The sequence below is a fragment of the Rhodamnia argentea genome, chromosome 4 (genome assembly GCF_020921035.1).
Source record: "Rhodamnia argentea isolate NSW1041297 chromosome 4, ASM2092103v1, whole genome shotgun sequence".
NCBI classification, from domain to species: Eukaryota; Viridiplantae; Streptophyta; class Magnoliopsida; order Myrtales; family Myrtaceae; genus Rhodamnia; species Rhodamnia argentea.
Window position 1 is genome coordinate 23251587 of NC_063153.1, and position 15136 is coordinate 23266722.

General features: G+C 40.6%; 1 protein-coding gene across 1 annotated transcript; it reads left to right on the forward strand.

Annotated features, from left to right (window-relative positions):
- The first annotated feature begins 12466 nt into the window (after positions 1 to 12466).
- On the forward strand, positions 12467 to 14835 carry LOC115730437 (E3 ubiquitin-protein ligase ATL42-like). The gene is made up of 2 exons (XM_030661045.2): positions 12467 to 13912; positions 14702 to 14835. The coding sequence occupies exon 1, from the start codon at positions 12607 to 12609 to the stop codon at positions 13909 to 13911; it is 1305 nt and encodes a 434-aa protein (XP_030516905.1). The 5' UTR covers positions 12467 to 12606; the 3' UTR covers position 13912; positions 14702 to 14835.
- The last annotated feature ends 301 nt before the right edge of the window (positions 14836 to 15136 follow it).

A 15136-nucleotide genomic window follows, 5' to 3' on the forward strand; every position in this document is an offset into this window, starting at 1 on the left:
GCTGTAGTCAACCCCGTAAAAGAAAACATCAAATCAAAGAGCTCGAAGCTGCCTTTAAGGAGTGCCCTTACGTGAACGGGAAACGAAAAAATGAGTTGAGCCGGAAGCTAGGAATGGAGCCCTTGAAGGTCAGGTTTTGGTTTCAAAACAAGCGGGCCCGAGTGAAGGTTCGAAGTGAAAGTCATGAACTTGCGTCTCTAAAGGAAGAAAATGAAGAGCTTCGAGCGGAGATCAAGAGGTATAGGGATGCTCTTAACATCGCTATTTGCCATGTCTCGCAGCAACCCCATCACCTTTGGTGGCATGTTCCTTGATGAGCCACATCCGAGCATTGAAAATGCTCATTTATCGATTCATCCTCCCGAGCAAGTTCTCGCACAATCGGATTTCGTTGGGGATACATCCTGAATGTCGGCCTTGCGGAGGCGTAACCGATGCCCTTCGAGGGAAGTGACATGCATCACTACAATTGGAGTTTCCACGATGTCACGATCGGCCAATTCAACACCGATGAAACTCCGAATCTGTAGCCTACATGAAGCTTGAGTTTTTATTATGGGCTTTCAAAATATTACTCTTTTGAGCGTTACTAGCTAGCCCTTATGAATTCTCAAGAGAAGTAGAGACATGCGTGAATGAATGTCTTGTTTGTTACAAAGTCCCCATGTGAGACATTCTTCCTTTTACGCCTAGAGTTAATCAAGGGGCAAAGAACAAGTACTATCCGCAAATATCATCATGCTTAAATGCGTGAATTCTTTGTCGATTTGATCGAACGCCGAAAGGAAAAGCATTAAAAGCCTTCACATAGATAGATGCAAAAAGATTTGAGAAAAAATAGCTGCCTCGTTATTAGAGAAAGCAAAAAGATTCGAGGAAATAAGCGCCTCAAGAGGAAGTGAAAAGATCTGAGGAAGGAAATAAGCGCCTCGTTCGTAGGGGGAACCGAAAAGATCTCGAGGAAGGAAATAACCGCCTCGTTCATAGAGAAAGCGAAAAGATTTGAGGGCTCCTACATATCGAAAAGGAAAAAGATGACAGATTGAGTGAGAGGCAAGAGTTATTACGAAATGGATCCAAGGCACTAAGACCGGAAAGGAGAGAAAAAGTTGTCCTCTTTCGTAGAAAAAGCGAGAACCTATATGCGAGACTAACGGATCAGAAAAAGTTTATAAATGACCACCGAACTCGTCACGAAAGACCACCATCACTTTTGTGATTTTCGGGCGGATTGTTTTGCAAGTCTCGAGAACATCTAAAGCTCGGTCTCCGGTCGAAACAGACCATTTTTGATCTACATATGGAAGGTTTTAAAAGAAAAACACGTTCATTCCGGGCGGAAGTATGGGAACCTTCCTATCCCGAAGATCTGCGAGTCATGGTCATTGATGGCAACCCCGTTTCCCTCTCAATCCTCGTTGCTATGCCGAGAAGTTGCATGTACGGGGTTTTTGCTAATGCGAAAGCAACGGATGCCTTACAAGTGCGAGGCAAGACAAATATGATTTTGACATCGTCGTCACCGGCCGTCGTAGGGATCGACATGGACGGTTTCGATCTCTTAAAGATCATTGATTCCGAGTTGGACATACGGGTCATCGTAGTATCAGCAAGTAATGATCAGCAGTTCATAACGAGGGCCATATCGCATGGTGCTCGAGACGTCCCGCAGAAGCCGGTCTGCGTTCAAGTGCTCCAAAACATTTGGCAGCATGCTGTAAGGAAGCAATTACTTGTACAAAAAAACCACGACCAAGGCGACGACGACGATTTTGTCCAAAAGAAAAGGCCCCTTTGGTCCGCCAAGCTTCATTCTATATTCATTGAGGCGGTTCGACGCCTAGGAATCAATTCAAGACGACCAATCGGCTGTACACAAAATGATGAATATAGACGGACTCACCATGCAAAGTGTAACAAATCACCTTCAAAGGGTTAGAGATAAGCTAAGGAAGCACGATGCAGCTTGGGACCAAGGCGACCGGACCAGAGTTGGCTGGAAGATCAATTCCGGGAAAACCTACCGAGCAAAAGGTACCCGGCCACTTCCCAATCAAGAATACAAGTCATACCAACCTTCCGCTGGTGGTTCTAGTAGCAGACCAGTTGATCATCCCTACAAGTTCCCGAGCAACGACGGAGGCTCAAGCTTAAGGAGTCAGATCGCTCACAGCAATCTGTCACCGGTGTTAGCAAGTAACAATGCCCAATTCGAGTATCAATTGCTCGAAAAATCAAAAGATTACTTTGATGATGAGCTTGCTACCTTGATGAGCCTGTTTGGAAATGAAGGACCTCCAGAGCTGTGATCCGAAGCAAGTTATTATGGGTCTTCAAACAACGATTGTTGGTGTTTAGTCCAAGACAGAATCGGTTGATCGTTGAAGTGGCCAGCAAGAGAGGTGGAACCAATCTCGCATGAATACTCCTTTAATTTCATGTATAGTTCCCCTGCGTGGGATATTTTTTACTTTCTAGCTGTCTAGAATTTGTCTAGAGTTAAAGGGCGAATTTTCTCCTATCTTATCAAATGCGTAAGTTCCTTGTTAAGCTAGGCCTGTAGCAAATCAATTTGTGGACGACGCCCCTGAACGCCCGTAAAGAGAGATTCCGAATAGCCTTACTTGGGAGAATACGAGTAAAAGGCCAAGCGGGCTCAAAGATGGGTAACTCCGTATCGTCCCAATTGGCTCTCGATCATTTCAAACTCTAAATTATGCTTATTTTATTCTCGACGGGGGATTGTCAACTGTTTTGAGAACAATATAGCAAAAAGCGAACTAACCGTGGACGCCAACATCACCACGGCCTAGTGGTTGGGGGAATGACAGTGGTCCGAGGCATCCCAGGTTCGATCCCGGGATTTGGCATCAATGTACAAAGATTAATAAAAACCTTTTTGCTTCGCAGTTCAATGCCGATTGAAGCTCAGCCCAGATGGTTACAAAACCGGAGAGATAACATCCCGGACATACAATCCAATCCGGATGAGTTGATCTTTTCAATTCAAAGTTCACAAGAAATTCGTACAAGGGTAAAGCGGTATCGTTTCAACTCGTTTAGAACATGAGAACGTACATTGACGCTTTCCCTTTTGATTTTTACAGGGGTCACTGCCTTTCCGGATAGGGAAGTATCCATTCTCCCCGAAAAGTTAATGAAATAAGAAATTCCCGGAGCCTTTGACAATCTCATGTCTCGAACCCGATAATGAAGTTTTGCAACTCATTTGCATGAGCAGGGGCAACTCCCGATCCACGCCCCTAAGAAGTTTCTTACGTGCTTGCACCAAGATAAAAAGTTGCTGCATTTTATATGCTCAAAAACACTCATACATTGCATAGTTTGCGCATGACTGTTCATCATGTTTAATTTACCAACTCCGAATAAGGAACATGAACTACATAAGATACATCGAATGTATGGAATGGGGCGAGACAGGATGATGAAAGGCAATCCTTTCCCAAACACGTCCAATTTTTTCAAGCGAGATGAACGGTGGCAAAATTCCGCATTCCACAAGGTAAAAGGTTTTCTCGCAAAAGGTACGATAGCCGAAATGACAGAGGCATTCAGTTCTCTATCCCAAACACTACGGGTGATCCATTGATTACCCCTTTTGAGCGGTGGTTTCATTTCTTTACCCCTGTCAAGAACCACCCCACATCGGGATCCAGACGGGTTAATTCTAGCAGCAACACGAGGTAAATGGTTAGAAATTTTCTTGCTCGGACTAACATTAATCTTCGGGTGTTTCTTTGCATTTATACTCGAATTTTCATTCAAGTGCCTTAGGATGATGAAGAGCATTCACTTCTCTATCCTATATACTTCATTCTTTGCATAGCCCACTTGAGCCCGCAAATTCATTTCTTAAACCCATGTTGGTGATCATTTGCTCATTCCAAAGGCGAAGACAGCATTTTCCCAAGGATTAGAATCGGAGATGGTCGGGTCAACAGAGAATTCCCGAATGGACTCATTTCTTGTATGCTAGATTTTTTATGTTTACATAATTTTTCTTTGTAAATGTTTATGTTTGTTGTAATTCCTGGTTCAAAATCATGGGATTGTAAAAAAAAAAGGAGAGGCAAACTCAGCTTAAAGGAGAAGGGCCCACTCTCGAAAAAAAAAAAAGCAAAATAAAGAGATGTCGAAAAGCTCTCAAAGAAAAAGGAAAAGAAATCTCTTCTCAAAAAAAAAAAGGAGAAAAAAAAAGGAAAATGAGAGTCGGGAATAAGAAAAGCAAAGGCTGATCTCATATGAAAATTTCAAGCATAGGAAAAGCAAAGTGCCTACCAAAAGTAAGGCCAATACTTCTGAATTTTGAATGTACGTTTTTGCCTGTTAAGTTGTAAATTCCATGTACATGTTTGCATTGTGTCTCTTGCAAATCCTTGACAGACACTTGTTATGAAGAAGACTCCCCAAGAAATCGGTTTGCAAAGTGCAATTTTCAGTAGAAATCTACCATCCCTCATTCAATGATGGTATTCTTTCTCAAGACATTTCCGGAAGACCAAGATCGGTGACTAGTCAACGATGATCACCAACGTCAAGCCCCTTCTCATTTAATTTCTGAGCCAAAACGAGCCTTTTCGTTCCTCGGTCCCCAATCCTAGCCTACGTTATAACCCTCCAAAGTCTCTTCGATTAGGGCACTTGAGTTAACGTAGAGTTAAATGATTTTAAGCATCACTCGAAGAAGTTCGAGCAAGATTATTTCTCTCTCATTTTTGCGGGATTCTTGACTTGTAAATCCGGAGCAAATGATGAAGAAATTCATTTCAGCGACCTTGACTCAACTGGAGTCCCCTTTGTAAACCTTTGACCTAGCTCTCATTACGGTCCTAATCAAGACCTCCGGATCGACTCGGTCGTATCAATTGCGAGATTACTTGGATCCTTATCGAATGCGATGATGGAAAGATTGAGTGATTTCTCTTGAATCCCCGCAGACAGGATAAATAGCTTTTCTCGAGAGTGAGAGAAAGCCCTTTCGGACTGAAGTCCCCCATTCAGCTCACATTCGAGGTATTCGTAATGTGAGAACCTCCCTGGACAAAATTGGTAATGCAAACTTGACAGAATGGTTATGCATGAACCATAGTATGAGTGATTGCATTATACTCATTGTTGAATATGTTTGTGTGTGTTACCTATGACATTCTATGATAGGTAATACATTCCCGATGTTCGAGTTCCCTCCCAAGGTCTCGAAATTCATCCAAGGATTATTGAATGAGCAAGTTTTGCTGGCAAATGCCTACCAGTGTACGATACAAACAATCGCTTCGTTCCTTGATTAATCGTTTGGAGAACCCGGGTAAGTTTTTCGAACCCCTTTTCAAATTAACAACTCTTCTCATGATAGTTGTTATGATTCAATTCGAGCAATATGCCCCTTTTGTACTTATCGATTCCATTCGATGGTGCTCCTATCAAATATTGTTCAATTCGGGCAATATGCCTCTTCTCGTCAAGTCGTGTAGACATATGCACCGGCGATCTTGACATCTTATCAAATCATAACGACGTAGCTCTTATGGTTTCAATCTCGGGACGTGAAGACATATGCACCGGCGATCTTGACATCTTATCAAATCATAACGACGTAACTCTTATGGTTTCAATCTCGGGACGTGAAGACATATGCACTCGGCGATCTTGACATCTTATCAAATCATAACGACGTAGCTCTTATGGTTTCAATCTCGGGACGTGAAGACATATGCACTTGGCGATATTGACATCTCTTCAAATCATAACGACGTAGCTCTTATGATTTCGGTATCGAATCACGAAGACGTATGCACCGGTGATCTTGACCTTTAGTCGGCTCATAATGACATAGCTCTTATGATTTTCAGCTCCTTTATCAAATCATGAAGACATAAGCACCCATATTTTTTATCCAAACCAAATCATAACGACGTAGCTCTTATGATTTTGGTTCCCCCTTTATCGAATCGTGAAGACATATGCACTTGGCGATTTCGACATTTAATCAACTCACAACGACGTAGCTCTTGTGAACTTGATCCCACTTCTTTCGACTCACAACGACGTAGGTCTTGTGATCTCAAACGACACACATATCTTGCGCTGTCTTGCATTAGGGAGAAGTCTCGATAACGAGATAGGCCAAATACCTTAAAATCCTTGCATCCGCAAAAAGAAGCTTGGAAATTAAGAGAACCATTAGCTTACGAGAAATTTGGTAAAACAGGTATTCTTGTATGCGATCCATGTGCGGGTTTCTCTAACATGAAAAAGGGAAATTATGACACGTGTTATTTACAGTCTTGCATATCATGCATCACTTCATTACATAAAAAATGGGATTAAAACTCCCGCCAAAAAGTTCATCCATAATTTGCACTGTCAAAATTGAGGATTCAATTTTGTCTTTGAGCGGAACCTCTACGAGCCTCCACTCAAAGAGGGGCAGCTGTTGACGCCTAAATTTTGATTAATCTATTTTTTGCATAAAAATTATAAAAAATCATCTCACATATTTATTTTTAGCGTACATTGCATTGGCATATAATCGGGCAAGCGAGAACACTTAATTTAGCATGCGTCTAGACTAGGCACGGGATGGAAAAATACACCGAGAAGATTTGAAACTTCAAGGACTGTATTGCAAATACTTAAAATTTCGAGGACTCGTATTGCAAATACTTGGAACTTCGGGGACCGTATTGCAAATACCAAAAGAAGATGAAGAAGGGAAGATGATGAAGGGAAGATAATGAAAAGAAGATGAAGAAGGGAAGATGATGAAGGGAAGATAATGAAGGGAAGATGAAAATGGAAGGTGAAGAAATGAAGATGAAGAAGGGAAGATGAAAATGGAAGGTGAAGAAATGAAGATGAAGAAGAGAAGATGAAGATGGAAGGTGAAGAAATGAAGGTGAAGAATGAAGGATGAAGAACTTTGCCTATAAAAGAGAGAGCTCTTGAGAAGAGTTTGAGAAGGGGGGAAGGGGGAAAGAGAATTGAGAGAGTTTTAGAGGGGAGAGGGAAAGAGAATTGAGAGAGTTTTAGAGTGGAAGAGAATTGAGAGAATTTGTGAGAGAAATTCTTTAGAGAGGAAAAAGAGAGTTCTTGAGAAAAATCGTAAGAGAAAATTTGAGAGTGAAGAAAAGAGTTTTAGTCGAGCATCATCTTCGACGAGTCCCGGCACGTACTTCGCTTCTCGCCATCCAACAACGCCCTTGCTTGCCTTTTTTCGACGATAGCCACGTTCTTCCAACTTCGAGATCTTGAAGGAAGCCATAACGTGTACGTGAGTAAGATTTTGTGTAATAGAAGGTAACCCTTTCCATCTCGATCTACAAAAATGTAATCGTTTGGTGTGAACATTTGTTTGTTTATTTTAGACATGTCACGTGTCCCAAAATTTAGCATTATTACATGTTAATTTATTTTTGTAAATACTCGTGATTGGCTGCGTTTTCTTTCTTTCTAAATCATCCATGGTGTATATCGTACAAAGTTCAATGTTTTACATCCCCATAAAAAAGAAGAAAAAAACCAAAAAAATTGCATCTTTGAATTTCAAGTAAAATCCATCAAAATTGCCAAATCAAATATTTTTCATGAAAATGGTACCGAAAGGGCGTTAGAGTAATCTAGCGTAACCAAATCCCCGAATTCAAAATCTCTGGTTCGCGGAAATAAGATAGTTTTCTCCCGCTATTTTATTTAGGTTTCTAATCAACCTACCGAAAATGATTAGTGGCGACTCCAAATTCAAAACACGTTGCATGTTAATTATTTGAACCTTAAGTTGCGATTTGGTATGGACTTGGGAGAGTCCGAGTTAGGTTAGTTAATTAATTAACCTGATAATCCATTAGCCCGAAAATCTAACTTGTTTATTTTTTAGGTCGCGACAAGAAGCTCATAGAGAGAGAGAGAGAGAGAGAGAGAGAGAGAGAGAGAGAGCGCATCACAGGGAAGATGAAATTATAGTTGGCAATTTAATGGGATAATGACCAATTTCAAAATTTGAAAGTTACTGATTAAAAATGTAAGATTGTCCTTTCAAGGGTGTAGGTGATGACCTCCTTTCTTACTAATGCATGTTGTTAATTAAATGTTAATTTGTAAATTCTTAACAATTTACAAATGTCAATTGGAAGATTTTGTTGAGAAATTTATAGTGGACGAATGGAAATAAATGATATCAGACTTTGAAGCATGATAACACTATCTTTAATGAATTATTTGCCCCACAATGTTACTAATGGTTACTGGAAAAAAAAAAAAGCATCCAAGAACTCTCACAGTAAACAATAAAAAACAATGGATGTATTTTTCTTTTGGAATGAAATGAAAAATGGATGAATAAGATGTCAATAATGAACAAAATCATTCGATTTATAATAGCGAAAAGAACACAACTTTTCATACTATTCCGAACTAAACACAACTTTTCGTGTTTAATTAAACATAACTTTTCATGTTTGAAAGCTGTAATTCGGACACAACTCTTTATGTCCGAAAAATTTGTTGATTAGTGTCAATTCTATTTTGCGATTGCGCACCCGCACGCGAGTACAATGAAGTCTAGCCCACTTAACCCATTTATTTATTTAACAGTCTATGGTAGCCTTTTTCACTAGTAAAGTAGTTCATGCTTTCCCATCTTTCCTATGTTGGACAAAGAAAAGAAACCATTTTGTTTGTATTACAAACAAACTTTCAACAGATTTTAGTTTGAATGTTAGATTCTTTAAACACACTGATAACTTACTAATAGTAAATTTCACAAATTGTTGGGAACTTATTAAGCGAGCCTAAGCTCTTAAATTGCAAACTTCACCAGTCACTTACTAATATCTTTTATCATAGTTGCATTCAAGTTGTTAGGTAATTTCCAACCAGATCATAACCTACTATTATAAAATGTGGCCCCTACGTTGGTAACGTTGCCAAATCGTAACAAAATATAATGCTTGTTGTTCGTAGTTGAAAATAAATTGTCAAATCCGTTTTTAGTTACTAATTTACTAGTAATACTTGGTTTGACATAGTAAACTTATAGTAATATTCGGTTCGACATGGTAAACTTCTTGATAAATTCTTAAGAATTTACTAATATCACTTGGAAGTTTTTATTTTGAATGTTAAATTCTTCAAACACGCTGATAACTTACTAACGGTTTTGACTTTTGTAAATTTCTCATATTGTTGGGAGCTTACAACTCTAAAAGCGAGCCTAAACTCGTAAATTACAAACTTCACCAATCACTACTAATTTCATTTATACTTATTGTCTTTCAAGTTATTAGGTAAATTTCTAAAAAGGATCATAACCTACTATTGTAAAATGTGGTCCCTATGTTGGTAACATGGAAAAATTATCAAAAAAGGTCCTAAACGTATTATAATTGTGTCAATTGAGTCCTAAACAATTTTTTTTTTTTTGGCCAATTGAGTCTTAAGCTTTTTGCATTTATGCAAATTTAATCATTCTAGCCAAAATTGGCCGAAAATTATTGACATGGGCGTCGGCCATCTACCGGCGCCGACGTGGAATTTTTCTTAATTATTTTATTTTTTCTTAATTTCTTCTATCTTTTTGTTTTCTTTTTTTTTTTTTTTTGTTAATGGCCGGCAAGAGACGCGCGGCCACTAGCCGAGGCCCGGCGTCCCCCACCAGCCATTGGGCGAGGGCTCGCGACCCTCGCCAGCTGCGGCGAGGGACGCGGCCCTCAACCGGTGGCTAGCGACCTCCCGTCGACCATTAACCAAAAAAAATAGAAAAGCAAACAAAAGATGGAAAAATTTTAAAAAATCAAAAGAAATTTCACGTCGGTGCCGGCAATATCATGTAGGACGGTCGGCGTCTATGTTATCAATTTTCGGCCAAAATTGACCTGGAGGACTAAATTAGCATAAATGAAAAAGTTTTGCAAAATAAAAAGAGTTAGCACTAAACTGGCATAATTGCAATATGGTTATAAATTTTTGGTAATTTTCCATTGGTAACATCGCCAACTCGTGATAAAATGTAATGCTTGTTCATTGTTAAATATAAATTGGTAAATCCGTTTTTAGTTACTAATTCCAGTAGTAATATTCTGTTTGACATGGTAAAATTCTAGATAGATCAATAATTCGCTATCAAACTCGACGCAATAAATTCTTGACATTACTAAGGGCGAAGGAAGCCCTCAAGTTGCCTGTCGCGAAAACCTATCAACAAGATTTCGAATTTCTCGAGAAATCTCACGCTACTACGAACCATGGAAGATCGTCAGTTTTTCCTCTACGGAACATTAGATTTGTCCTAATATTTTAAGTTCCATCCTATTCCGAGGCGATTGCTAGAGAATTTTCTAATGGGCATGCGCTACGAACCGATTGTTACCTAACAATTATTTCTTTCCCTAAGTTAGATCTAGTGAATAATCTGTACTTTATTCAAATAATCACTATAGAAAACGACACAACAATTGAACACGATTAAAGATGCCTAGCACGGACAAAACTTTTATCGTGTGGACCACGCATGTACTGTCTTAATCTCTCATCCAGGCGTCACTCTTATCTCCTCCATTTTGACTTTTATCTCAAGCTACGATCATCCTGCATGTGCCCGCCTCTGAAAACTATGGCGATCCGTATCTGTTTTTGTGTTTGTTGCTCCCAGATTTGATCTGTTTTTCCCTCTCTCTCTCTCTCTCTCTCTCTCTCTCTCTCAATAGGATTGGGATGAGATCAGAGCTTTAATGGTGGTTGGATGTCTGGACATTTGTTGCCGACCATGACTTCTGCCTTGTTTGTTCTTTTGTTGTTGTTTATTTTTTGCTTGGATTGATTGTCCACTTCCTTGGCCAAGAAGCTAAGGGCGCGCATGGTAACACTTCGGAAGCAGAATTTCTGCTTCAGAAGTGCTTCTGAAGCTGAAATCCGTTTGGTAAAGACACTTCAAAAGTGCTTCTGAAACCGAAATCCGTTTGGTAAAAATATTGACTTATGGTAGGAATTTCTACTTCTGAAAGAGATTTCTACTTCTGATTGGATTTTTGGCCAACTTTGATAAGTAAAAAAATTTTATTTCTCAGCCTCAGAAATCACTTCTTCGACTCCGCCGACCAATGTCCGCCCACCGGTCGCCGGCCGCCGCTCGACGGTCACCACCCACGGCTCGTCGGCCTCGGCTTGCCGGTTGCCGGCCGCCGGTATTTAATTAAAAGTAGAAATTTCAGAAGTAGAAATTTTATCAAACGTCTTTTTTTATCAGAAATCAACTTCTGCTTTTGATGGAGAAGTTGAAAAATCAACTTCTGCTTCGGATGGTGTTTCAGAAGCAGAAGTGTTGCCATGCGCGCCCTAACAAAGTGTTTTGGTTCCCATGATATTGGGCTAGTGCATTAAGTTGATTCGAGCATTTTAGATCTGTTTTCGCCGTTTCTATATTGGAGTTCATATGGTTTATCCAAACCTCAAATGCACACTTGTTGTTGCCCTCTTGGACATGTGTGCAAATTAAATCTCGTTATGGTCGCTGCGGTTGCTAAAGTTTAATTCATTAGAGAGCAACTCGGATTGGACTTGTATGTCTCGTTAGGAGTGGATAAGGATCCTTCTTTTGATTTACCTCATTAGAACATTTTCTGGAAAAAGGAAAAAACCATCCTTTTTTCACCATTTTTAGACTCACCTTAATCAGGTGATCTGAGCACCCATTTGGCTCTGAAAATGAAATTTGCTAGTCACAAACTATGCATTTAAGAGATACTGTATTAGCTCAATTAGGTCGATTGACTTTATAATCGAGTGGTTGAGTAGGGTTCGGGATCGACCGATTTAATTATTATTATTTTTTCATTCTTAAGGGATATCAATTTAATAATAATAACTCAAATCAAAATACAATTATTTCCAAGTTCAAGAAAAAGAAATGTTTGTCATGCTTAATATAGTTAGTTTGGTCTGTATCTGTCTTCATTCCACCCTTTATTAGAGTAGTTTTTCCTTAGCCAAATTGCCTGAGGCTATTAAATAGTGTATTCACTCATACATGTACAGATAGAGTCACAATATATGCAAACTATACGAAGAATATATCGGTATGCGGGGTATGTCGCTGCTTGTGGTATTTAACAAAGTACAGATAACGCCTAAATAGGCGTGCTCTGTAGCATAATCGACTGGTGTTATGGCAATGCTAAAGACTAGATGAAGCTCTGACGTTATGAAGAGAGTTACCCTAGAACAAACAGTTCAAGTTTCCTGATTATTGTTAGACTTAAGGTGTTTTGAATGCCTACTTTCTCCTATCAATTGATTTAGTAGTTGGGGATGGTTGAAGCGAAATATTGAAATCAGAGGAAGCAAAAACCAAAAAAAAAAAAAAAATCAATATTTTTGATCAAGTCAAAAGCCAAAACTCTTATGCCATCATCAACCTCACCCACCTCTAGACCACTAACTCCTTTCTGAAACGAACCCAGAAAACCAGTGACCTTAAACCTCCCCCATTTAAAAATGCTCAAAAGGCTTACGTTCCTAGGCTTTCTTCTCAGAATGTCAGGGCAAAAAGCATAGAATCCTGGCCAAAAGTTAGAAACATTCCTAGCACGCCAGATGAATCAAGTGCATGTCCTCGTTTGGGTCTCACTCCTTGATCTCCTGTTCTCACAAGTTCAAGCACAAACCTCATATGGCCAGGACAGTCTCCCATCCTCATCACAGGACACGGAGTCCAATTTCCAGCCCAGCCTCGCCGTCGTCATCGGCATACTCTCTGTGATGTTCTCTGTCACCTTTGTCCTGCTAGTGTATGCGAAGTTTTGCCACCGGGCTGGGCACGCTACTGCCGGCGGCGGTGATCGAGAGAACCCCGCAGCGCTCGCGCGGTCGAGGTCGAGGTCGAGGTTCTCGGGCATCAACAAGACTGTGATCGAGTCGCTGCCTTTCTTCAGGTTCTCCTCGCTCAAGGGATCGAAAGAAGGGCTAGAGTGCGCGGTGTGCTTGTCCAAGTTCGAAGACATTGAGATTCTCCGGTTGCTCCCCAAGTGCAGGCACGCGTTCCACATCGATTGCATCGATTACTGGCTCGAGAGGCACTCGAGCTGCCCGCTGTGCCGGCACAAGGTCAGCGCCGAGGACCCAGCGAGCTTCACCTATTCAAATAGCATGAGGCTGATGAGCCAATCTGATATGAGACAAGATTCCAACTTGGAGCTATTCGTTCAGAGAGAGGCGGGGATTCAAGGATCATCATCGCGGTTCAACATTGGGAGCAGCTTTCGGAAGATTTTCAAGAGCAACAAGGAAGAGGAGATCCAAGAAGAGGCTGAGAATAGGAAGATCCTGCACAAGCTCAACCACAAGATCATAGCATCCGACGTCGTCCTCAAGAACCGGTGGAGCAACGTGAGCTCTTCCGATCTAATGTACCTCAATTCGGAGATGCTAAACGACCGCTCGCGCAATAGATTCTCTTCCCTAGAACTGGAAGGCGCCGAACAAGCCGCCACAATGGCGGCGCGGACATTCGAGAGTGGCGAGATAATGAAGATCAAGGAGGAGATGGATAGGAAGAGGTTGTTTGAGAGCAAGTTAAGCTCAATTGACAAGAACAGCTTGGTCTCCATCCCGGGGCATCCTTCCACGTCCCCTGTAGATGCAGGCTCAGGTCAGCAATCGAAGATCATGTCGCCAGTGGGTAAGAGATCGATGTCGGAGATAACTGGTGTGTCGAGGTTCGGAGACTCGAGTTCAAGGAATAGACACAGAGAGATACTGGATGGTGGTGATGTTAAGAATGAGAGGATGCGGCAGATTTGGTTGCCAATTGCTAGGAGGACAGTACAGTGGTTTGCCAATAGAGAAAGAAGGTCTCAAAACACCCACAGCCCAACGCAGACCGCAGTCCCAGATGTGTAAAGTTTGCTGACCCATTCTCCAAATACTCTTTTTTCATTTTCACATACTCTTTCCTTTTGTGGAATCTCTTCCTGGGTCTCTTTTCTGCCTCAGGGTTATCTGCCCTTTACGATTTGAATACCGCGAGAAAATGTCGACTGAATCAACATTTGGAATTGCTCCTGAAGTTAATTGAATCAGTTGTCTGCAGCTTTAAGATAACAAGTCGTTTGATGCAACCATTTGATGTTGGCCAGCAGTTACGACTCCTAAACTCTGTTTCTGCTAAGGACAGATGCAAGAAACATGCCCCGGTCTGAAAACTGAAACCTTTGAGCATTGCGAAGGGAAAAAGACACCCAGAATCCGAAAGCCGTTTTAACTTTTTTTTTCTCCGAACTAGAACTGTACGCATCGGCGAAAGAAGAAACCGAAAACTCGAAATCCGATTTACACCCTTTCTTTCTTTTCATTGAATTCAAATTTCTCGAAACTTTCTGGTATAGCTTCCTCCATGAGAGCAGGCAATGAAAGCAAAGCAGCTTAGAGGACAAGAAGCTGCTTTGCGAAGAATGTTCCCTTTTTTTTAATGGTGGAAGATCCACCCTGGCTTTGCGAAGCATGTTCCCTCTCAATTTCACAAGCATCTTCTCGGTCAGGGGGACCATCAGCATCTCATTGTCTTAATCATTAATTCCCCCACCAAGTTACATTAATTATATGCAGCTTGAAAGCAAGGGCTAAATTAGGAAACTGCTCTCTCGAAACAAAGGGAGATTGCAGGTCACTAACACTTGGAATTAATTTTCAGGTAGTATCTACTTCTTCGACTGAAGAAACAAGCCCATTCGGTACACCATCTTCACTTCTTGATTCAACCCTTCTGATATTTTTTCTCAACGCGCTTAAACTTCTGAGTTAAAGACGATTATCTTTCGGGTCCGCAGAGGCACTCGAACATCAATTTTGTCGTCGGTCAGAGCAAAACTAGAGAAGCATATCTGATCTTTCATATTGAAAATTTGGTGTACCGACTAGACTAAGTTCGATAGGTGCAAAGAGTGACCTGAAAAATAAAAAAGAAATGCTTAGGCAACAGCCTTTAATCTGTTGTAAGAATAACAGTCTGTTTTGACCCATAAAAAAATAAATTATGAATAATTATAAATTATTTTGGGCTCACTCTTTTAAAAATTTGTGACTCACAATATATTGTTACTCTCATAGTGACCTAAAAACTATTATA